At 43.8% G+C, this 25,943-nt stretch overlaps 1 protein-coding gene across 1 annotated transcript in view; it reads right to left on the bottom strand.

The window, feature by feature from the left end:
- SLC28A3 (solute carrier family 28 (concentrative nucleoside transporter), member 3) overlaps window positions 1-25,943 on the bottom strand; it is an 84,547-nt gene that overhangs the window by 47,742 nt on the left and 10,862 nt on the right. Inside the window, exons 2-6 of the mRNA XM_015419267.1 lie at window positions 20,649-20,728; window positions 16,886-16,977; window positions 11,468-11,657; window positions 8,901-9,045; window positions 596-709 (exon numbers count right to left, since the gene is read on the bottom strand). Of these exons, the coding sequence (XP_015274753.1) occupies window positions 596-709; window positions 8,901-9,045; window positions 11,468-11,657; window positions 16,886-16,977; window positions 20,649-20,728 (621 nt within the window). The remainder of the gene's footprint in view (window positions 1-595; window positions 710-8,900; window positions 9,046-11,467; window positions 11,658-16,885; window positions 16,978-20,648; window positions 20,729-25,943) is intronic.

Below are 25,943 nucleotides of genomic sequence, written 5' to 3'. Positions count from 1 at the left end.
CAAGCGTGATTGGATTTAGATGAGATATGCAGAGAGGTATAGGCGTGGAGAAATCAGCATTGGTAATGAGACAGGAAACCCAGGTCTCGATTCAATCCAGGTGGATGCATTGTCTTGAGCTTCATTATCAGTTGCAATTCAGCAGTCTCTCTTTCTAACCTCCCTTTGAAATTCCTCTGCAAGAGAACTGCTACTTTTAGGTCAGCAACTGAATGTCCTGGAAGGTTAAAATGTTCCCCCACTGGCTTTTGAATGTTGTGGTTCCCAATATCAGACTTATGTCCATTAATTCTTTGTTGAAGGGACTGGCCTGTTTATAATTTCAGTAGCTTCTTGGAAAATGCCAGTCCAGTCCCTGTGGGGTGTGGCAATTAATTAAGGAGGTGTGGCCCTGAGATGCCCCACCGTGGCTACAGGCCCAGATGCTGGCACTTTGCCTGGTAATTCCATCTTGGGATATCCCTCCCCCCTTACACTCACACAGCCACCAATATGGGTTTCCTTCCCACTTTCTAAGTAGCACCCACTGCTGCAGATGAGCATTCGTTGCTGGTATAATAAACACTTTTTTTTTTAAACCCGCACCATTACTTACCTGCACTTGGCCACCAAGCCAATTAAAAGCATCAAATCCAAACTTTGTCCTCAAGGTAAGTACTCCAAGAACAAATTGCAGGCCTGTTCCCCAGATGACTGGCCTCCATACAACCTGGCCATGCATTAGAAAGAAAGAAAGACATGATTAAAACTATTAGATATAGAAACAATATGAATGTTGCTACATTGGGTATAATCGCAATTGATTGATTTAGATCAGGGGTGTCAAACATACAGCCTGCGAGCCAGATCTGGCCCCTGCAAGGCCCCAATCCAGCCCAAGAGCAACTAGCTGTGTGCTGCTTCCTGTTCCTTACATCGCAACTCCTTCTGGTCAGTCTCTCCTATTTTCTTCTTCAGAGGAGAGAAAGAAAGCCTTCCCTTGATTGGCTGAGGGCTGCTTCCCCCCTTCTTCTCCTCTGAGGAGGGAGGGGGGGGGAAAGAGCCAGAGGGGGGGGAATGGCATCTCAGTCGTGGGACTTTTAAGAAGACCAGCAATGTTTTATTCCAGGTATAAGCACACTTTTTCTTCAGAGAGAGGGGAGGAGGGGGAGGAGGAGGGAGGCAGAGAAAGCATGCCGGGGATGGGGGAGTCCCATGGTACTCGGAGAGATTCCCCCTTTCCATTTTTAACAGATTGGGGGTGGGAAGAAACCTGACAGCGTGCATTCCTTATTAGTGAAAGGGAGCAAGAGTACAGCATCACCTTAACAACTAACAGAATTTGTGGCAGGGCATGAGCTTTCATGAACCACAGCTCACTTCTTCAGATACAGCTGAAATGTGAGTCCATCTATCCTTATATCTTGGAGAGTGAAGTGATTTCAGATGCCAAAAGACAATAGCAGGCATTGGTAATGAGAAAAGGTCTCAGTTCAGTCAAGGAGTTTGCATTGTCTTGAGATTCATGATCAGTTGCAATTCAGCAATCTCTCTTTCTAATCTCCCTTTGAAATTCATTTGTAAGGGAACTGCTACTCTTAGGTCAGCAACTGAATTCCCTGGAAGGTTAAAATGTCCCCCCACTGGTTTTTGAATGTTTTGGTTTCTAAAATAGTAGAAAGAGTAAGCATCCAGTAGCACCTTAAAAGACTAACAAATTTGTGGTAGGGCATGTGAGCCATATAATTTTTCTTGCTTTAATTTAATCAGTTTCCTAGGCAATAGTATTAGGTCAATTTAATAGAATTGGTCAAGTATGGCCAATGAAGACATAAGAAAAAGCCCCTAGAGTACTGGCACATTGATTTTCACTTCCACTGCTGTTAGGAATACTCTGTGGGATTATTGGTTAAAACTTTGTGTCCCCCCCATATGAATCTGCTCATCAGATTACTGCATAAATTTTCCCCATCTTCAGAGATGAGGCAGATTGTAACTGGAGCTTCCCACCAAGAGACACTTGCCTGGTGCTTTCTCTTTATGTGCCAGGGAAAGTCCTTCTTGTTTGTCTGACCTTTTAACTACATAATGGTAGTGGTCAGACAGTGTACATTCCAAATTCTGACCATGCCTCCAATTTGATCTGGGTTTTATTGTGCCGGAGAATTTTGATCAAACATCCACCCATAACCTGTTTCACCACATGCTTACCCTGTGGTTGCCTGTCCAGATTAATGTCTCACAGCAGCCATGGAGTGGGTGGTCAGGCAACCTTTTAAAAAACTGGTAGTTTGCGCATGCACATAAGTGTGCATTCAAAGCACAAAGCAGAATTATCTGTTGCTCATGCATGCACAAAAGTGCCTAATTGAGGCACTGCTCTCTTTGACAGCTCTGCAATCGGAGATGCACTTATGCACACACTGCTAACTGCTTCAAAAAAAAGGGTGTGAAAATGGAAGGGAAGGTTCAGACTTCCCATATGGCTTGAGTTTGCAACAGGAAGGTTCAGTTATCCAGAAATGTGGGGTGAAACTAGCTCTATCTTAAAGACTGGACTTTTCCAGGAATCAAATAAATCTGATTTGGAGAGGGGTGAGAACGCATGGCTGACAACTGGGAAATGGGACAGAGATGTTTAAGAACTGCAGGTAGACATCTTCCTCTGGCTTGGCCTCCTTTTCTGCCAGCTCAGTTTCATGGACTCTGGGTTCCGTGGTCATATGCTCCACCAAATCTTCCCCCACAAACATGGCTACTGGGGTATAATTGTGCACAGCTACCTTTCACGATCCACTCCAGCCTTCGTAGATGATTGGTAACTGGGCCACAGGGTGCACGATCCCTTTTGCTTCATGCAGATGCCTTACTCGCCTCTCTTCTCCTGGGAGGAGGTACTTGGGACTGATTAGAGAGCGATGTACTGTAGTTGAGAGGGAACCAGTATCTCGTCAGGCTGCTACTTCTTGGCCATCCACCCGGACCTTCTTCAGGTGGCACTGGGGAATATACTCCGGATCGAATACAGGAGGAATGGCTTGGTTGGTTTCTCGCATCATGCCGTGCATGCTGGTTCTGCCCTTATGGCACTGCTTCCAGATGTGACCTAATTAGTTACAGGCAAAACACCGGGGCACTCTCCTCTCCTCACGTGGTGACTTCACTCTGGCATTTGAGGGAACATTCAGCTGCTGTTGTGGCGGCTCTTCTTTCACCTCTGACAGCTTACCAGACCGAGGTAGGGACTTAGGAGACTCCCTCTTACCCCAGTCATGAGGGGTGCTGTACCTCTGCCCTCCGTAGGCTTCAGCCAGTTGCTCAGCCCACTGTCCTGCTTCCTGATACAGAGGATATTTCCTTCTATGCCCTTGTACATCAGCATCTGGAGGAAGTGAAGGTGGGTCTCTTCTCAACTTTGCCATTTTAAGCTCCTGCACCATCCTCATTCTCTCCAGCTCCCCTCCCTCTCCCTCTCTCCCTCCCTCTCCCTCTCTCCCTCCCTCTCCCTCTCCCTCTCCCTTTCCAGCTCTCTCTGGGCTGCGTTCTCTTCTTTCTCAAGTTCCATCTGCTTAATTTGCAGCTGGAGACGCAAGACCTCTGCACTTGGGGTTGCCATCTCTCCGTCTGCTTTCACCTGAGACATCTGATCAGCAGCCCCTGCTCTGGTCCTGCTTCTAGGCACCAGTGTGTCCTCTGGCTTCTGTCTCCCGGAATGGAGGAAGGTACACTGCCTAACTCTAGCCTCTCTGTCCAGTTGACCTGACAGCTAGAAATAAATAAAACCCCTTTACAACACTGTTATAAGACCTCTTGGTCTTACCAGCACCTTAAAAAAAATGTGGCTTCCTGCAGGCAGACAAAGGGAAGAAGGAAAAAGAATTCTTCTTTTAAATAAACCAATTATGCTCTGCCTCTCCAGGTCAACATCTGGCACATCCCACTGCTAAAAGCCACCATGTCATGACCCCCAGGGGGGTCACCACCTTCGTCTGCCACCACTCTGGACTTAGGGTCCCTTGGGAAGGCCCAGAGTACCCTCCCAAGCCCAACCAAAATGCCCATTTTAAGCCGAGAAAATATAGGCATGATGACCAGGCAGAGAACATTAAACAAATGGTTTATTAACACAGTAATGGGGCATTGAAAACAAGACAAGGTGCTTAGTGAGAGACAAGACCGCAGAAGAGAAAGAACACAATTTTTACAGCACACACAGTTTTTCACAGTCTCTTCACCCAATCCCTGGACACTGATTGGCTACAACCATCGCTAAGGATTGTGGGGATTTTAGGCTATGTCTGCTTTCCACTGCCATGCAGGTCTCTCCTGCTCCCAGGCTGCACTAGGCCTTGCTCCCAGTCCTGCACAAATCATGACACATGCATTTTAAATCTGCAAGGCAACAGTGGCAATATCAAATCAAATAGCTCGTCTGACCACAACCAATATGTTTTTATGCTGTTGCTTTTTAAGTTGATGTTCAGTACTGTAAAGAAAATGCTTTCTTAATTTCAGATGCTTGTTTAACCTTTGATTCAGGTCTTGTATGGGGTCGGTAATAAAACCTTCCTTAGTGACAAATGACTGAATCTTTTCCCTAAAGATAGAGATAGCTCGGAGAAGAAACTTAGTGACCTTGGGGAATTGCTTGCAGCTGTGGCTGATAAGAAAGGTCCTAGTGCTGACCATTAGGCATATTCCAACCAATTAACCCTGCAACACCTGCATGTGGGAGGAACGGAGGTTATACTGCAGAATGAGTTTTGGTTCCCCCTCCCTGCTTGACTATAATGGGATAAGACTATTATGGGACATCTTGAATATTATGGGTAATAAGCTTATTCTGGGATGTCATTTGCATAGCAACCTGAAAAGCTGACATCACTTTTCTGGCCCTTCATTGGGTAAAGGCCTAACCCGGTGAGAGACCAGATTCCTATAAGAATAAGCCCAATTCAGCTAAGCCTGGTGCTAAAGACATGTTTGCTTGTCAACAGTATCAGAGCAACCCAGTAATGGTACTCCATTTTGTCTGTGCCTGGATGGGCTAAGAAATGACTATCTTGTATGCTGACCAACTTCTGGAGAGGTAATGTTGAATTGCTGCCTCATGTTGTAGTTAGGCTGGAAAAGCTAAGCTTTGTTATTTTCTAAACCTGCGCAATCTTGTGTTGTGAAACTTGCACCTAAATAAAGTAAATATATTTTACTTTGATACTTTGTGTGTTATTTGTGCTACCTAATCTCAAAGCTTAAATCCTGTTTGTCTTAGACCATTGACTACTACTACCAGAAAGCTTTCGTTTATTTGTGACTTTTGAACTGAAGCTACATTCTGCAGACTTGTCTTGTGTTTTGTAAGTTCCATAGCCAGACAGGAGCTTTGGGTCTTTTTTCTCCTGGACTGTTGGGAACTGTTCAAAAAGACCTGGTGGCAGATCTACCTAAAGAGTTGTGTTCTGTATTTTGTTTTTGTCCCTTTTATAGAGCAGGAAATAGAACATTTTTCTCTCCCCTTTTGTTTTGCCCTGTTTAGAATAAAACAACTATTTTTACTAGTACATTGATTTTAATTTTGCTTGTTTTTATAGATAATAATGGTCCCGGTCACATGGAGAAATTACCTCGGGATAGGCACGACTGCCAGGCGGATTAAATGGGCACGATCATACGGAAACATCTGGGAAGCATCGCCCACCCATCCCCAGCCCGTAGCTTACCGCCAAAAATCTGGAGTGAAAAAGTACTGCTCACGAGCTACTAGCAAATGGTTTGCCACGGGCTGCAGATGGACTGTCTCCGTCTGATCGCCCCAGCGCACTCCTTTTGCCCCGTTGAAGTGCTGCAAGAACCATGCGCTGACAAAAACAATGCGGTTTGCCACTGTCGTGTCTGATCGCGTTGCAGTGGCTCAAATTGCAACGGCGCTAATAGCCGCACCTCCTCCCTGCGTTATCTGGCCCGTGTGACCGGGGCCAATATTAGATTTCTCTGAAGTTTTCTGAACTGAAATGTGAGCTATAAATAATTTAAATCAAGTTAATCAAACCACTGTTCTGGAAAGTTTTTGCAATGGAACTGGTTTATCAGAATACATATGCCTGAGTAATTCTTGCCTACATTGCTTATTTCCTTAGACTGAAGGAGATTTGAGACAGTCTTAGAAGGCAGTTCTGTGAGCTATGATGAACCGGGCAGAACTTTGGGAGAGGACCCTCCTGGATTGCCGGCTGGGTAGTCAGAGTCACCAGCCCGGTATCATATGAGGTCTCTACAGAGGACGTTCAACTTCTGAAAAAACATATCGACTAACTTAGGCGGTGACAGCTCCCGGAGGCTGAAGAGCAACCCCAGCTCGAGGGACTGGGACTCTATGCACTGCAGGCCAGCGCTCAGCCCAAACTCCACCGCACAGGTGAGCCCCCACCGGTTGAGCCCCCGGCCACACCGCCAGAACCCGAAGAGCTGCTGCTGCCCTCGCCACAACCAGACATGGTCAGCCAGCCAGAGGCGGCCATAAGTAACCCCGTGCCAGTGCCCAAGCATTCCCTCTGAGAGCGCAGACCCCCTGCCTATCTGCAGGACTATGTAACATAGGTTGAATTGGAACTAAGGGGGGAGGGGTGTTATGTATGTGGACCGCCACCAGGGGTCCGCAGCTAAGCAGGAGCTTGGTCCCCAAATACAAAGGGGACCTAGGATCCTAGTCCACTTAGAGTCCACCAATAGCACCCTTGGTGGGAAATTCAAACCCTCCAATGGGGACAGAGGTGTGCCGGGTGGAGTTTATATAGTTGGCCTTGCAGGGCCGTTTTTCTTAGTCTTGTTGTGAAGTACAATAGACGTGTCTGAACGCATGTCCTAGTCCGAGTTCTCCATGCATCAAACCCAGTACTTTTCACTAGAGTTGCTCCTGTGGCTGTTGCAGCATCTCAACAGGAGGGTGTGTGGTGTCCCCATCTTTTTCCTCCACATCATGCAGGAGAAGCGATCTGGAGAAAGATCTGCTCCACTGTGGAACACCCTGAGCAGTCTTGTCTCTCTCTGCTGCTTAACCCGTTCCATATTCCATGGCTGAGAGTTGCTGCCTGCTGCACAAGGGTGAGGGCAGTTGCAGAACCTCCTCTTACCCAGCCTGGCAGGTGCATGCATTGCAGCCATGCCCCTCCCTCCCTCTCTCCTCCATGGTTCTGCCTGCCCTGCTGGATGCACAGCTACAGGTAGCATTGTTGCCAGCGTTCAGGAGTAATCCAATCCACACTTTGGAGTTTGCTTTCAATGAATTTACTGCAACAGGCTTTTTCCGAAAAAAGACAATAACTGACTAGAGGCCACTAATACAACAAAGAGGCCTTCAGAGCTCAAGCACTACTAACACATAGCAGACAACGAAAACAACAAGAGGTAGGCTGAACTGCAAGAGAAAAACATTCAACAAACCCTAAACACTAGAGAATGTTCCACGGCTCCCCCTAGGGTACAAGTGGACTAAACTATGCTTTCAGCCGTATTTACAGTAATTGGACTCTTAGCAGGCTGTCACTTCTCCAACAGGCATCAAGTGGCTGCTGAATCTGGAGGAAAGGAGGAGCTCAGTTGGTGGCAATTGCCTAGTCAGGACAAGCCCTGCTTAGATGAATACCAAAGGGTAGGAGTGGATTAAAGCACAGCATTGATTAATGACTGATAGATATGACTTGTGACTGATTTAATTGTCTATTTAAACAACTGCCTCCTGAGTGGAGCCATTACCCAGCAAGGATGGGGGGAGTAATAGAATAATTGGGGCTGTGTGAGAATGTCACCAGAACCAGGGCTTTCTCAGTGGCGGCCCCAACCTGGTGGAATGAGCTCCCAGAGAACATCAGGGCCCTGCAGGACCTTTTACAGTTACACAGGGCCTGTAAAATGGAGCTCTTCCACCAGGCTTTCGATTAGGGGTTGCCAGTGATGAGTGTGCCCTGGAACACCGTCTGGTCTGAAATTTTAAAACACCCTCGGGCTTGAGATTCCGCTGGACACTACCCCTATCGTTGGATGGGATTTGGATTACCGCCATTTCTCTTGGGTTAATTGCAACTGGTGTTGCTTTAATTGGTATGGTATTTATTAATTGTTTTAACTTGGTTGTTTATGCTATTTTAATGTTGTTAGCTGCCTTGAGCCAGATACCTGGAAAGGCGGGATATAAATATAAATAAATAAATAAACACGTGTGCATGAAAAGTGTGTTCTGCTGTCCTGTATGGCTAGGAAAGAATACAGTGAAACAACCATGCACAGATTGTCAAACAGTTGAACCAATCATTAAAAAATAATCTCTTCATTTGCGACTAGTGAACAAGACATGAGTTGAACTGGCGTGTTTGAATATTCCGAAAAACAGGAAGTCAAGATTCTCTATATTCGGCACAATGTGGCCGAATTTATCCAGTGCTGGATGGGGATGCTATTTCCCACTTGCCTAGGAAATATGTCTGTAAACAAAAGGAAGTGGGACAGAATTGCTGCCATGGTAAATGAAGTGTTAAACATCTACCACCTGTAGTTTTTACCCAGCAGATGACCCTGGTCCTATTTTTCCTGCTGGCCACAAACGTGAGGCTAGGAATCCTCATCTTGCTGCCAGATGTCTAGTTCTGTACCAGTAGATATGACTGAGAGATGCTGAGCCAAAAATGAATAAAAATGTTTTACAATCCCTCTTGGCAAATGCATGTACTGAGCTTGAATGTTCACATTTCATTAATTATTTGTTAGTAAAAATATAGATGGAGATGCATTTTGGCAGTAAATGTGGACCATAAACAGTAGGGGGGAAGTCCAAAGAGTACTTTTTTACACAGTTGGCACAAAGCAATTACACATGAAGATCAAAAAGACAAAAGGAAAAAAAATGGAGAGGAATCCCGAACACTCACTTTAGTTGGGTATTTAGAGAAGACCAGCATCAGGAAAACATACATTACAAGTCCACCAAAGGAGATGAGTTGATTGGTTCCTTGTTTGGCAGTGTCAAAGATTAGCCAGCACACAAGGGCAGTGACTAGAGCTGTCCACACCACCCTAAATGAAAGGATGTCACAGAAGGCAATGCAAGATATAAGAAAAGCAACCATAACTGTGATCTTATCTCATTTAGCTTTCTAATGTGGACAGTTACTGCCCTCATGCACAACCATCTACCTCCAAGGCAAATATAGCACACCTCTCATGCCTACCAGGAGCAATGTGTCCTCAATTTCTGCTGCTTGTCTGAAACAGCAGTAATGGCAGCTGTCAATCATCTGACAGGCCACAGTAGAGGGTTAGTGAGCTGTGCTTGGCTTGCAGGATAACAAGTTGAATAGTTCTGTTCAGGGGTCATTTTCTGCGGGAGCACACAGGAGCGGAGCTCCGGCAGTAAGGAGCCCAGGGGGCGGGCACATGCAACAAGCCCCACCCCCTGCTCCCAGCAGCCCTCAGTTGGGGCACAAGGAGCAAGAAGCAGCCGGGTAAGTTGCAGAGCCCCCCCCCGGGTACAAGCTCTCCCTCCTCTGTGAGGGCAGGTCTGCACGTTTCCCCCCCCCAATAGCTAGCAATCCAAAACAGTCCAGTGGAGCCTGAGTGGTGGGTGTTGCCTTCTGACACACTTCCGGTGATGTCAGGGGGTGTGGCATATGCAAATAAGTTATGCTAATAAGTTATCCTAATGAGCTCCTGCACCTCTTTTTCTACAAAATGACCCCTGGTTCTGTTACTTACCACTTAGTAGTGACCAGATACAGTTTAAGGAAGCTTACAGTATAAAAATCCTTAAGATCAGTATTCACATATTTTCTTAGCATGGTTCCTTTATCTGTATCAATTTCATGACAGTCAGAAATTCACCAAGCCCTGGAAATGGGAAAATTTCAGCCGTTGAATTTCTGCTTGCCACAAAGTTGCCAAAGACAGGTTTGTATAGAAACACTGTCAGCCCTACTAAAGTTATATTCCACCTTTTTATTTAAATTGAGTAGGGTCACTTGTTCATTCATTGCTCAGATAGCATAAGTTGGAGCAGATTCCAGGAAGTTTTATTCTTAATGCTGGTGTCTGGGAAACTGAGGAACCAATAACTTGTAAGTTGAGTATGGTACATAGTTTAGGCTGCTTACACACCACTGAAGTCAATATGATTTAAACAGTTTAAGCATTAAGCTACATATACAAAGATGTTGAAAAAAGCCTTGTGGGTGGCACTGTGAGAATGCCCTTTGTGTGTTTTTGAATGTATGAGTCACTGTAACATATGTCCAGTGCTGATATATGACTGCTGGCTGTTTTGCATCTGCCTTCTTCTCCTGCCGCAGGAATGTTAGGAATGCCAGTGTCCAGGAGGGACTTGGAAATCCCCCTGAATTACAAGTGATCTCCAGGCTGCAGAGATCAGTTCTCTTGGAGGAAAGAGCAGGTTCAGAAAGTGGGCTGTATGGAAACACATCCCTACTGAGCTCCCTCTCCTCCCCCCACTCTGCCCTCCCAAGGCAATCAGCCTTTGGCTGCAGGGCACACTGTGCTCTCACACTTGGGAGTAAGGCTCTTTTATCTTGGAGTTCCTTCCAGGTCAAAAGACACTGAGGCTGTGGTCACACACACTAAATAATCCACTTTCAGACCACTTTCCAACTGGATTTTTACTGTGTGAACTGGCAAATTCCAGTTGGAAAGTGTACTGAAAGTGTATTGAAAGCGGATTATATAGTAGTGTGTGTGACTGCAGCCCGAATGAGGTTTTTACTGTTAGACCACTCACATATTCACTTGGATATGAACCTTCACTGTTCCAGGTCTCTTTATGTTCTTGAGATCATATGACTATTGCATGGTATGAGGTCCTGGCAGAAATAAAATTTACCCTAGAAGAATGTTTTTAAATGCCAGGAAAAATACTCGACTCACAGAATTAATTAATGTTAGTTAAAAGTCTTTCAATCTCTGTAATATTTCCTGTCTTAATATAAATAAGATATGCCAGATGTTATAGTACCAACTGTATGGATCTACTTTTCCTACTTAACACTTACACATTTTATCCCGGGTAAAGAAACTTTTATTATGAGAAGACAAGATTCACTGAAAAAGACAATAATGCTAGGAAAAGTTGAAGGCAGCAGGAAAAGAGGAATGAGATGGATTGATTCAATAAAGGAAGCCACGGTCTTCAGTTTGCAAGACCTGAGCAAAGCTGTTAAAGTTAAAGAAATAAAGTTACATTATTTCATAGGGCCGCCATAAATCAGAAGCGAGTTGATGGCACTTTAACACACATACAAGAAAGAAAACTTTGAAATATGTCAAGCTCCAACACCCCAAGGTACTTGGCATTCATAAAACCATTCCTATTTCTTTTGTGCTAAAATCATGGTTTCAGAAAAAATAATAATAGCATTATGATAATAAAGAGATAAAATGATAGAATAAGGCTTTTCCTAACTCTGCAAAGAAAGAAAATCACTGTACGTACCATTTCAGCCAAAACCAGTGTGCTTTTAGAAACCTTCCACAAGGGGAAAAAAAATCGGTAAATCTCTCCTCGTATCTGGCCATCAAAAAGTCCCAGCAGATGAAAAAGATTCCCGTGACAGTGAGTACAAAGAGGGCCAAGGCTCTGTGAAAATTCAAGGTACAGGCCGCAATTACCATTGCCAGATAAGCTGTTATGGAAACAAGCACAATCCCATCAGATATGTCTAGTGCCTATGGTATCTGTCAGCCCAGTCTCCTCCCCAAACAAAATCGACCCCCAAATGCCTTTGTCACAATTATCCAGGCTTTGTTTGGAAAACAGCCCTTCAAATAGCCTGGCTTGTATTTGTCAGTGCTCTTATCTATGCAATCTTCACTTCTATTAGGCTCCATCTTGAGAAAAGAACAAAGAAGACAACAGTTTTTTGGGGGAGGGGGAAGTAACTTTACCTGAAAAAAGTTGCTTTGTAAAACAGAAAGTACTGCCTGAAGTTTAATTAGACCCAAAACAATCTATCTAGAACATAGACCCAGAAGAAGGGTTTGCCACATTTCTTTGACAATTTTTATAAGTTATTTCTTACTTATATGTGTGAGCGGATTTAGGTATATTTTAAATTCCGTATTGCTTATCACAGGAGTTGAGCTATAAAAAAAATCAGCACCTGGAGGTAATTTATGGAGACCTTGTTTGCTGTTCTCTCAGTGTTTGAGGTACAGTGAGTGGTCATATGGCCTTGTCTTCAGGTACTAAATTAAGGCACGTCTGGCAGCTGTACAGGGGCTTGGGAAATCTTCAAATTTCCATAATTGGTGCTGATTATTTTTCCAGATTGCTGCTGTTTATTGTATGTTTTTATTTGGAAAAGTGTGTATTTTATATTGTTCTGGACTTACAGACCAGCAAATGGGCAAGTGGGCATCTTGCTGGTGATGGAACACTGGAGGTGGGCAAGACAGGAGACTGCTGCCTCGCCCAAAATATGGCACCTGAACAATGGTGCCTGGTGCTTTCATGGTAGAACTGGATCTGTGGTAGACCTGGCTCAGTACCATGGTCATGTACATTCAAGATTATGTTGCGCCTGAGTCAAATGGTATGGTCTCAAGGTTAACTTTGTCCCTGGCCTCTGGTCCAATCAGGTTTTTAAAAACAACAACAAAAAACCCCAAAAATACACAAAAAGGAAATTATTTAAATTGAATTTAGTACCATTGATGGTAGCATGTTTAGAAAACATTGCTTCCAAAGTTATTTGCATCTGAACACTACTGACCTCTGCAAACAGAAATTTTTGATCATTTTCTCACACCTTCTTCTCATGTGTCACAAATCCAAGTAGAAAAATATAACTACATTCTACTGGATCAAAACGTCTAGTCCAGTAGACTGTTTCCTACAGTAGCCAATCAAATGTCCCTAGGAAGCCCCCAAGCAGGGTGTATAATACTGTTCGGGGAGAAGAGAATATAGCACAGACAATATGTTGTCGAAGGCTTTCACGGCCGGAGTTCATTAGATGTTGTAGATTTTCTGAGTTGTGTGGCCGTGGTCTTTGGCATTGTAGAACCTGACATTTCGCCAGTAACTGTGACTGGCATCCTCAGAGGTATAACACAGAAAGATACTCCATCTTTCTGTGTTATACTTCTGAGGATGCCAGTCACAGTTACTGGCAAAACATCAGGTTCTACAATGCCAAGACCACGGACAACTAATAGCACAGACAGATACTGTACTCTGCACAAGAAGACACAGTAGCCTTGAATGCCATTTTCTGTCTGAAAGGCAGATCACAATTTAAAAATAAACAAAGTTTCTATAGTTCAATATTATTTAAGGAAGAAAATAATAGTTACTAAGAATATGCAGGCAATGCAGGCTATCTGGTGCCATTTGAATGACAGCAGACCTGGACTGGCCAGTTATCTGCAGACCACAGTCCAGGATAGGGTCACTCATTCAAGTATAGCAAATCTATCTGGGTCAAGGAAGACAGTTTGGAAGACACAAAGAATCTAATGGAAGAAAATTAAAACCATGACTTAGCAAAAGCAATCTTTTATACTGCTTGTGTGGTTTGGCAATCTAGACAGAATTGGCTTTCACTCAGGGGCTTTCATGATACGGTAAGTGGATACATTTTTGGCTTGCTCAGTTTGAAGGCATATGAAAGGGAGGAAGTCTCTGTGATCACTATAGTAAAATAAGATCAGTTGGCTTTGTTGTTGTTGCACACAAGTCTCTGAGTTCTTCAGACAACAACAGAATTGATTACAAAAAGGAACAATTTATTTGCGGGGGATGTGTTCCAAGAATGCTGCCTGCAAATTAGAAGATGCTAAAATCTGCTGAAGGCTCTGTGAATCACTCAATTATCTTCAATAGACTTTGGAATGGATGCCAAGTCTGGTTGCTTACCTAGTTTTATGCAAATAAATCGATATATGATATCCTTCCTGATAATGTGCCTGGGACAAAATAAAGTGTGGTTTCTTCTGCATTCCCGAGATGCAGGAGGAGGTGGCAGCAACAGAAAAGCTAATGAGTGTAGTATGTATCAGCACCAGATTCGCTCATGCTAGGGATAACAAGATATTAATGCTTCAAGAGCAAATGTATTCATTTGTGTTTTACTTCACAATGAATGGTTGTGAAGGCAGCTGTTCTTGAAGGGATTGGGATTAGGCAATCTTTGTCAGATTGGGTAAATAGTTTAATTTTAGCAGTATTCTTGGACTCTGCAGGTTGGTATGGTTGCCAGGAATACTTTCTATCATATCCACATGGAGCAGAAACTGTTCCCTTTTCTTGAGCCTACTGACCTAGCCATGCTGATGCATGCGTGCGTAAACTCAAGGTTGGTCCACTGTAACGTTGCCCTACAGGACTGTTCAGAAACTTAAACTGGCACAAAATATTGCAGTAGATCCATCATGAGCTCATTCATTGGCTTCCTGGGGAACTGATGGATGCTGTGGGAGAGAGTAGGATGTTGAGTCATCCAAGGACAGCATGGCTCAGGGGCACAGCACAGCTGGAAGAGTGGGGTCCAAAGCCCAGGCAGGCAAGTGTGCACTCAGAACCCCCCAGCCAGCCATTTTAGGAATTTTGTAGCATGTGAACATGCCTGTACACAAAGTCCTGCCTTGTGTACTTTTTCAGCATCCCAGGGATGAAGGTGGATGCTTACTGAGCCAGCCTGGCTGCTGATGAGGAGTGAATGGTAGACCCCACTGCTGGGTAGGGAACTCCTATACTCCCCAACAGCTCTCAGATATGAATCTAGCTCTGTCATGATAGAGAGAGTACAACTCTCTCACTGACTTGTCTTCTGGTGCTCCAGCCACAGCTCTCCTTTCTCTTCTTCTTCCCTGAGTAAGGTAGGATGTATCAGTGAACTGCCCGCCCTTGGCAAGCATGATAGCCAAGGAGACATTGGAGATGGGGCAACTGCTTGGTGCTTGTACAGTGATGATCATGCCTCTTATAATGTCATATTTGTAACTCCAAGGAAGGGCTGCTAACCCTACTCCAGACCTCCTTGAGGATCTCTTCACTGAGACATGTAGAGGTTTTGAGTGTCTCCAAGGCTGCAATCCTAAACACACTTCTGAGCAAGCCACGCATGTTGGAGTTGATCTGAGAAGTGGATGACAAAGACGTGGGGTCGGAGTGATACTTACTTTCCCCTGGACCATTTTAGCTTCCCTATCCACTCCTGGTTTCCAAGCTAATTTCTAGATACTGGTTCTCTTATCTATAAAGCCCATCACCATCTGGGGCCTATAAAATTGAAGGGCCTCACCTTCTTATATACACCTGCTTCATTAACCCTACAAGTTTCTGCTGACAGTCCCATCTAACCACCAACTTCTTCTCTCCTCTCCTCTGTTAGCCCCCCCCCCCTCAACAGAGGCACCAGCATTTGAAATGACCCTTTGGAGAAGATGCATGTTCTTCCCTGCTTTCTGTATTTTAAAAGGCACACCAAACCATGCTGTTTTGGAGGCCATTAAGTTTCAAGCCATGGGAACTGGACATAATTTCTTGATATTAATTTGCTAATGTTTTAACTGGTACATTTTGTTTCCTGTTAAGTGATGTGGTGGATATGGTGGAATTTTGTTTTAAATACCTTGATTTTAATTTGGTTAGCAGCTTGGATTATTGGAGGAGTGGGCTGTTGTTCTTTTAATATAATGAGATGGCCACCTGACAGATTCAAGATGGGATGGAATGACGCAGTAACGATATTATAAGCATGGGGTTTCAAAATGGTATGGTATGGATCCATTGTCTTGAATACAACCCCTTTCAGTTCTAGATCATTGTACAGAGTGCTGCTTGATGTCAAGTTTACTTAAAATGGTTAAAAATTGATTGTATTTCCAGTTCACTTAATTGGAAAAAATAAGTCTATAGTCTGTCGCTGATACAACTGTACAGTAATTAGAGTACCACATTTTTTTAAAAAAAACTGTTAAATATAAGGGCGTACTGTGCTCCACTCCCCAGGTTTTACCCTTCCCAGGCACCAGCCCCAAATCTCCAGGAATTTCCAAATTCAGAGGTGGCAACCCTGGTTTGTTTCCATATGGCCTACTCTGACTGCCAATGGTTCTCCTTCCTAGCCCTGCTACCTGAGATCTTCAGGGAAACTATCATTTTCCCTAAAGCCATGAACAGTAATTGAAGGAACAACTTTCCAAAAGAAACGTAAGGGATACCTGGAGCACAAATAATTTTTTAAATTTTTTTAATCCCTCTGTTTAATTTTTTGCTGTCTGACCTTTAAAAAAAAACTCTTCTTCAATGTTAAATTTGCCCATACAAATGAAGAATAAGCAATTTTCCATCTTGACAAGGGAATTTATGAAATAAATTGTAATAGTTTTCAGTTTAATTTAGGGGTTCTTGGGACCTGAGCCTGTTATCATGTCACAGTCAACATCCAATAGTTGTCTGATACCTTTTGCAGCCACAAACTGGAAAGGACACTCACAAGAGCTTTAGGTGCCCTGGCGTGTGTGTGTGTGGCGTGTATTTACAGCTGTTTCTGGTCAATGGTATGTGACTCCTCTGCAATAGATGTGATAATGTCATGCAGTATTAGCAAACATAACCTTTTACATTTCTATTTTATTCTTATATTACCATTATATTATATGAAACTACTACTACTACTACTACTGTTATTTTACATCTTTCAATCTGCTGGGCCCAATAGAAAACACATTTTTTGTAAAATTCTCAAATGGTGCGGAGTGCATTAGCTAAGTAAGCATCAAAGAACTCTCTACTGCTTTCTGCAATCATCTTGTGTAATTAAATAGAAAGCAGGTATGAAATATGACCATCCAAACTTTGTATAAAACTAGACATTTGTGATGTTCTTCTAATGTCCCAAAATACCTGCTATTAGTATTCCATAAATAATATATCGAATTCTGGTTTTATGTTTTCTGTAAAAATGAATGGTGGCATCATATTTCCTTTCCAGATACCTAGAAAGAAAAAGAAGAAGAAAGGTAGGGGGAGATTAAAAATAATAAATCTAAACAAAACATTTAGACATTGTTTGCAACATAAAATATGAGTATTGTACATAACAGGTGGTTAGTACTTGGTTACTTGTCATGTGTTCCTTGTCATCCTTACATGAAGATTGTCTCTGTCATAATGGATATAATCCAGCTGGTACTAAAACTTTTGGAAACCCCTCCTTAATGGGAAAGTTTACTCAGCAAAACTAATATGCAAAAAATTCTTCTCTAAGATTGACACCTCATGATTTCTGATGATTTACTGTGCTCCCAAACTGCACCATGTATAAATGAACTGAAGAACTTTTCAGGGGAATTTGCCATTAATAAGCTGACTGTAACATAACAGAACACTTTCTATGAAATAGTTCCACTACATTTTTAGAACTATTCCAAAACTTTGTAGCTGGTAAACACTTGAAAACAGCAAGAATCATTACTGAGAAATCTGTTCCATCTAAATTTGAATCATACTAATATTCTTTTATGTCAAAGTAGAGCAGTGATGGTGGAGGCAGTTAACTATTTTTTTAACCTACTGCCATTTTGGTAGCAGTTGCATATGCTTATATTTATATACAGAAGAAGAGACACTCCGATCAAGTATGAATTGTCCATCTGTTTCAGGTGGGAGGGTCGTCCATTGTCTAGGATGCTTGTGGCGAAGATGCTCATCTGAATTGGCATCTGCAGGCGATCTATACACACGTTCCCCACAATGACCCATCCCAGCTCTAGTCTCTGGGCATGTGGTGTGCCCGGAGGTCCTCTGAGCAGATCGTGACCAGCTAGTAGGTCAGGAATGTCTGTTCCCAACAGAAGCAGGATTTCTGCGTCGGGATCCAGGGCAGGAAGTTGGCCTGCAATAGGTACTAAATGAGGATGGTGGAGTGCGACATCTGGTGTGGGAATCTGGTCACGGTCATCTGGCAGAGCATCACATTCCAACAATGATGGCAGGGGGAACTGGGCTTCACCGTCGAGTGATTCAATCTGGAACCTGACGGCTATCCTCCCCGCCGTGCGCTGGACCCCACGTCTTCAGAGTATATTGAACTTCCTCACCCTGTAGATTGAAGAGCTCAAAGAATGCTGGACTGGCTAAGGACTGATTGCTTTGTCCATCTAAGATGATGTACATCTTTGCGGCCTTCTCCAGATGAGCTGTGGGGAAAACTTTAGCAAGACATATCTGATGGCAGGACCTTTGACTCTTCATGGTGCCACAAACCTGAGTGCAGTGGGCACCAACAGGCTGAGTGTGTGTATTCGATGCTTCTGCAGAAGTTGTCGTGGTAGAAGAGCTAGGCGTGGGTTGCTGTGATGGATCAGAGTCTGGATGCAGGGCCCCAGCATGCTTGTTGCTGTCACGCACACGGCACTTGATAACAGTTTTACAGTCCTTAGCTATGTGGTCCTTGGACTCGTAGCACTTGAAGCATAACTAGTATTCCTTGATCAAAGCCTTCCGCTCCTCCAATGGCTTCGTTCTGAACTCTCTGCATTTGTTCAGTGGGTGCGGCTTCTTGTGAACCAGACTAAATGGCTCTGTAGGCTTCGGCACCTCTGCCGTCGGTGAGTTGGTCACGCTTGATACCCCTGTCGAGCGTACAGATGCCTCCATTTTTGCCTTGGTGTCTCGTGTGGGTACTCTCTAAGGGAGGTATAGGTGGTAGCTTTTCTTTGATTTGTCTTTGTGATAAACTTTGGTCAAGACACGCAAGACCCAGTAGCCATGGATCCTTCTTAGCTGCCTGCAATGATATGAGGATATTGGACAGTTTCCATAACTTGCTAAGATCCTTGTCAGTCATCTTAAAAAATCTCTGTAGTTTCTGCATAAGGGCTTCCTCAATTGCTGTCGATGCCCCATAGCAGATGTCGAGCCATTTCCACATCTCCTGCAGGGCTGTTGCAGGATCCAATGCATGTGCAGAAGCAAGGGTTTCAGCCTCTTCGGAGGAGTCTTGTCCTAGCCATGCTATCAGTTGGGTCAGCTCCTCTTCTGGGGGTAGGCCTAGGTTCCAGACGACCCTTTGAAAGGTTTGCTTCCAAAACAGGTAATGCTCTGGCAACTCCAAGAACTTCTTCACCCCTCTTGCAGCTAGGTCCGGTTTGATCCATGGAGGTGCTCTATGAGGTGTCTCGACCGCAGGCTTCCTTTCAGATGCTGGATCCCTGTAGGCAGGCTGCTGATGGGTAAGTGGTAGACCATTGACCAAGTAGTCACTGTGTACAGGGGTTGGTTCCAGTTGTTCACAGTCTGCACTGTCCAGCTCCAATCAGGCGCCACTGGTGGTAAGAACGCCGGGGCTGTAGATACATGGGCACTGTTGTAGGCATGGGAGCAGTGTTAGTAAAGACAAGAGTTGTGGATGCCAAGGAGGTCGTTGCAGGGACTGCAGTCATTGGGTGATGCATGGGTACAGGAACTAGAGCGCCTTGACCTTGGGAAAGCACCTGCATGGTTCCCGCAGCTCCTTGCTGGTTCTGGTGTCCAACCTGTCCAGAGTTCATGACTGGTCTGAATTCCGGAGCACTAGGGTTGGGGACCCGACTGATTCCTATTGTTGTAGGCATGGGAGCAGTGTTAGTAAAGACAAGAGGGTTGATGGACAAAGGAATGGAAAAGAACAATAAAACTCCTATCTTTGCACCTCTGAGCTCAGGAAATTACTCTTAATGAGCCAGTCAGAGGGAAGCTTCTGGGACCCCTAACTGTGGGTGCCAGTTTGGTGTAGTGGTTAAGTGCGCGGACTCTAATCTGGGAGAACCGGGTTTGATTCCCCACTCCTCCACTTGCACCTGGCTGGATGACCTTGGGCAAGCCATAACTCTGGCACAGCTGTTCTTGAAAAAGAGCAGTTTCTGTCAAGAGTTCTCTCAGCCCCACCTACCTCACAGGGTGTCTGTTGTGGGGAGGGGAAGGGAAAGGAGTTTGTAAGCCATCTGTAGGCCTTTGGGTAGTGAAGGGCGGGGTATAAATCCAATCTCTTCTTCTTCCTCTTGGACTCCAATTCCCAGATGCAACTACTCTTAAAGGTACATTAACGCTGGCTGGGGGCAGCACAGTGCTGATTAGGGAAGCTTATATCCCAAATCCTGTTCTATCATGAGCTTCACTTACTGGTTTTAGCCAAGTCTCTGCCATTCAAAATGACTTACCTCACAGGTTTTTGTGAGGATAAAATAGGATAACCCCATATACTCTTTCCTGTGTTTCTTTAGTGGAAAGGTAAGCTATAAGGTCAAGTTCAAAGGTCTGTGGTACTGTCCAGGGGTCATTTGGGGGGGGGACGCGGGGGGACGCCATCCCCCCGGGTGAGGTGCGGGAGGGCGGGGCCTGGAGCTCCCTGCTGGTGCCCGCTGGAGGTTGCCGCCGGCTGTGGGGAGGACACACTTCCGGTGATGTCAGGGTGTGTGGCATATGCTAATGAGTTATGCTAATGAGTCCCCCTAGCTCTTTTTCTACGAAATGACCCCTGGTACTGTCTAAAATTAGCCTTTGCTTTCTTCACATTAAGTATGAAAATTATACTGTGGTAGAGGATTCCAAGCAGGACATGGTTGTATTGGTAACAGTTCACTTGAAAAGGAAAACAGTAGGTGGAGAAAATAAAAAATAAAATTACCCTTTGCACCCCGTTCTTTCATTTTCTCCTGATTCAGATTTCATTTGATGATCACTCTCAGTACTGATGTTTGTATCAAACTGGGGGAAAGAAGCATAAAACAAAATTGACAATGTGATCCCTAGTGCAGGTTCTAACTTCCTGTTTCAAAGATCAGATGGAGATAAAAATGTGGCCTGCATTTGAGATCCCCATGTTTCCTTATATCTTCTCTCTTTCCATTAACCTTTGTGTGCATGTGCATCAGGGATGTGCAGTTTTTTGGTTATTTTAATGCTGAACTTCATTTCAAAAGATCTGTTTGTCTTTAATAGGTTCATTTTATTATATTTCTTTTAATATCCCCTGATTTAAATGGGAAACATGTTTCTGATTGAGAGCACTTTGTTTCCTTTCCATTTGGATGAAATGTTAGTCAGTCAGTCAGGCATTTATTATGGCAACAAGCCATAGAGGATGAAATGTTCATAAATCTCATCACTCACTCAAGGGATTGTACATTGCAGAGATATGGGAGAATGTGTCCTAGTCTTATAGGCAATTAACATAAAGGTTCATGAATATAAAGAGAAAGAAGATTCTATAGCACCTAGAAAGCTGATTGTTCTGTCATCTTTAAACATGGGGAGAAAATGCAGTTTGAACATAGGAAGGAACCTTAAACTATGGGACCATCTAATTCTTATTGGTCAGATCCTATGATCCATCAGCTCAAAGACTGGTCACCTTTCTCATGTTCCCTAGAAGTTCGATGTGACCCTGGGAGAACTGATTCCTGAGGTCACAGAACTTGCATGGACTAATAACCTTGTGGGGAGGGGGAAGGAGGTGAACGCTCCTTCTCCTCCCTTTTCTGTTGGAGCAACCCCATTAATTGGAGAGGCAGGAAGGGCACTTTTCTCCCCTTTCCCCCCTCAAACTGTAGCCTCTCATCCACATGATTATTAGCAAATGGAAGTCCCGCAACACCAGTAAACAACTTTCTTGGGGGTAATGGGACAGCTGAGGGGAGAGGAATAAGGCAAAGACCCATGACCACCAGTACTTTCTGCTGATACATTGCAGGATCCAGCCTCATTGTCTGCTCTGGCTAGCATTGGTTTTTCAGGATAGAGAATGCCAGAGAAGGCAGGGAATATCTGAGACCAAAGATGGTTTACCATGAAATGTGGGATTGAACTGAAACCTTTTGCCTGCATTAATGAATGTGTTCACCACAGCCGCACCTACTAAATATCTGTTCCTCACACAGCCATTTAAAACCAGTGCTTCTGTCAGAAACAGTAACCTCTGGTTATGATAATTCTGTCACCAACTCCATCTGGCTGATTTTCTCATTTAAACAAAATTGGACCTCGCAACTACCACTGACATTGTAAAAAGTCTGTTTACAGAGTGCTTTTTTGTCCATGTGAACCTGTCTGACCTTTCCCAACCACACACTCACATAGGGAAATGTAGTGTGTGAATCAGCAAAACAGAGTTCCAGTCTGTGGTTATTTTTATGATCTCAGTGGCTGCAATCAAGTTATTAATGATACCCATGGGCTACATATTTTACATTCATCATGCTTACTTAGAAAAAAGTTGTATTGAGTTCGATGGGAATTACTCCCTGGTCACAATACAAGAATAAATCCCCCAACATCACCTATAATGTCACCACTAGATGCCTATCATGATAAACATGAGAGGAAAAATAATGACTTCATAACGTATCATGAATGAAGAAGGGGGAAAGATACAATGGTTAATATATCTACAGCTCTCATCAAGGCTTAAAGAAGATATTAATCGAGGAGATAGACTTCTGACTAAATTTGAAAATATAACATTGAACTAAAAAGATCATCTTCTAGGACACATTAATAAACTTTTATTACAATACAACACTGAAACAAAACAAATTAAGACATGCATGGTGAAATGGTCACAAAATTTTGGAAAGGAGATTTCATTTCAGCAATGGGAAAAACTATGGACAAAAGACCTAAAATTTACTGTGAGTCAAGCACTTAGAGAAAATTGGTATAAAATGTTTTATTGCTGGTAAGGTAAAGGTAAAGGTTCCCTTGCTCGAAAGCCAGTCAAATCCAACTCTAGGGTTGTGGTGCTCATCTCCGTTTCAAAGCAGAAGAGCCAGTGCTGTCCGAAGACATTTCCGTGGTCATGTGGCCGGCATGACTAAACACCAAGGTGCACGGAACGCTGTTACCTTCCCACTGAAGTGGTACCTATTTATCTACTTGCTTTCGAACTGCTAGGTTGGCAGGAGCTGGAACTAGAGACGGGAGCTCACTCCGTCATGCGGCACACTTGGGTCTTGAACTGCTGAACTACCGACCTTCCACAGCCTGCAGTTCAGCATCTTAACCACTTGAGCCACCGCAGCTGTAATGTATTGCTGGTACATTACCCCAAAAGATATCGAGAAAATGGATAAAAACTATAAAGGACTGTGTTGGAAATGTAAAGAGATAGATGGTACCTTTTACCATATGTGGGGGTTCTGCAAAAAACCTAGTAAATATTGGATAGAAATGCACAATGAAATTAAAAAAAAAGAAGGTAAAATTTGCTGTTACCAGAAACAATGCTACTAGGAATGCAGATAAGACTATACATGAACTGCTTAGATACATGTTAACTGCAGCAAGAATAGTAATTGCAGCAAAGTGGAAAATCGAAGATTGTCCAGCTCTTGAGAACTGGATAGATAAAATGCAGGAATATGCTGTTATGGCAAAACTGACAAACTTCATTAATCAGAGATCGAAAGACGAATTTGAAAATAACTGGTGAGTTTTCTATGATTACTATAACCTGTCTTTGTAGTTATGCAATTGAATGGTTTATATTATATGATAGTTCCCATATGAAATACTAAATAGGTTTTCCTTTGTATGATTATTATCACAACAAGCTGTTATGGTAAAATAATTCACAATTTTTATGAGGATATTCATGATTTATCATATAACTGACAGGACTGATAAGATAGGATGATACAGAGGTCATTTCGGGGGGGAACGCGGGGGAACACAGTTCCCCCAGGTGAGGTACGGGGGGCGGGACACATGACGAAGCCCCGCCCCCTGCTTCCGGCCGCCCCGCTTCCGACCCTCATTCATCCAGGAGGAGGCAGGAGAAGAGGGAGGGTAAGTTGCTTCCTCCCTGCCTCTCCCCACCCCTGCCTGCCTGGGGCCAGGGAGGGCCTTCGCGGGGCTTCCTCGCACTCCCGCCGGCCTTGCAGGTCCACCGCCGGGCCCCTCATGGGGCTCGGCAGTGGAGCTGCAGGGCCAGCACTGGCGGCTGGGACCGTTGGGGGCGGGGTGTGTGGCCTTATGACACATTTCCGGTGATGTCAGGAGGTGTGGCCTTATGACACACTTCCAGTGATGTCAGGGGGTGTGGCATATGCTAATGAGTTATGCTAATGAGTTCCCCTAGCTCTTTTTCTACGAAATGACCCCTGGGATAATATGTTAATATATTATGAGAAAATGGTAGAATGTTGAGTGGGTTGTTATAGGTTGTGGTTACACACACTAAATAATCCACTTTCAATCCACTTTCAATGCACTTTCCAACAGGATTTTGCCAGTTCACACAGTAAAATCCACTTGGAAAGTGCACTGAAAGTGGATTGAAAGTGAATTATTTAGTGTATGTGACTGTAGCCATAATGGTTTTTAAAGGTATGTTACATAATTTTCCTAAAAGTCCAGTTATTCGAATCAACGATTGTCCTTTATACTTGCAAAAAATGCCCTTTATACTGCTTTGGTAACCTTACCTTTTATTTTTTCCCCTTACCACTTTTTTTTCTGTATTCCCTCAAAAGTTCAAAAAAAGAAAAGAAAAATATGGGACTTACTCCCAAGTAAGTGTGCACAGGATTACTTGTCTTGCAGGCCTATCCTGTGCTGAGCTATGTACACCTCAGCATGCCTAACACGGCAAAGGAGACTATGGCTCTGCTTCTGAATCAGAACTTCTTGCAGAATAGAGAAAGAAATAGCTTACCTGGTCAGGAGGCATTACATTGCTCTTATCTAAGTTCCTATTTCTAAGCAGAGTTTTATTTTTCTTGCTTGTAATGTCATCTTCGTTGATATTATCCTACAAGTTACAATAATGGAGAACATTTAGGAATACCAAACCTGTAGAAGTACAATGAATAAGAGTAGTGGAATGTCCTGCTCCAGCATAGTAGAATTAAAGCAAGACACTGAAAATTCAGGCGAGCAATCAGCATCATAAAAAACTCAAGAGGGTTCAAAACAAAGAAAAATTGTTTATAAAAAAAAGAGAAAGAAACTCAAGAGGGTGTTCATAGATGAAGATCCACACCATTCAAGCCTCATCCAATATAGTTTCTAAGCAATAAAATGTCCCCCAAAGGATACTTCCTGTGACTTATTCAGAGCTATTCTGTATCTTCATAGAAAGCAAGAACAGTGGCCTCTAATTCAGCCTAAAGATAGGTTTGTAAATTGAAATTTCCCTTTCAATTTTCTGATACCAACAATGCTTTAAAGTGTGGGATGTCAGCTTCCTTTGCAAGAGTGCAACTAAAAGGAAGCAAAAAAGTGACCAGTGGCACTATCGGAGTTGGACTTGGGGCAGAAGCCCAGGGCGCCAGTTCATGGGCTTCTCTGGAGACCCTCAAATGCAGGCCATATCCAGTGTATTGCAGCAGGGACAACCCATATCTCCTTCGTGGGTTGCTTGAGCAGCAGAGGCAAGCTGTACACCTTGGAGCAGAGGAAGGAGTGGAGTGGGATAGGTTTATCCTGTGCAACCTTTAAGTATTCAGGAAAGGAGGAGGAGAGGAAAGGAGAGGAGAGGGGAGGAGGGGGGGGAGAGAGAATTATTTGTCTGTTATGTACTGGAGATCAAACGCCATTGCCTTCGTGGCAAAGGAGAGGGGAAAGTAGTTTCTGTCACTGGCCTTAGCCCATGTGGTGGTCATGTAGGGACAGTGACAGGTGCCTTCTTCATGTTGTATGTGTGTGTGTTGTTTCTGCTTAGGATCTCATTTCCCACTTCCTTTTGTATGTGAAGGCTGGAGTTTCTTGCTTGTTTGTTATCCTATGCACACAATTATCTTGGAGTAAACCCAATTGAACAGAGTGAGATTTACTTCTGAAAAAATATGCACAGGGTCAGATTACACTGCTTATTTGTGGAGAGGGTTGAGTCAAGTTTGCTGAATGTTTGTTCTGTGCTTTACACTTGAAGTAAGTAACCGCTTACCATCTAAAGGGAGATTATTAAATCGAGAGTCATAAG

Source organism: Gekko japonicus, unplaced genomic scaffold, assembly GCF_001447785.1.
Source record: "Gekko japonicus isolate JY-2015 unplaced genomic scaffold, Gekko_japonicus_V1.1 scaffold133, whole genome shotgun sequence".
Classification (NCBI taxonomy): Eukaryota; Metazoa; Chordata; class Lepidosauria; order Squamata; family Gekkonidae; genus Gekko; species Gekko japonicus.
Note: the sequence above shows the minus strand (reverse complement) of the source record. Positions and strands in the feature narration are given on the sequence as shown.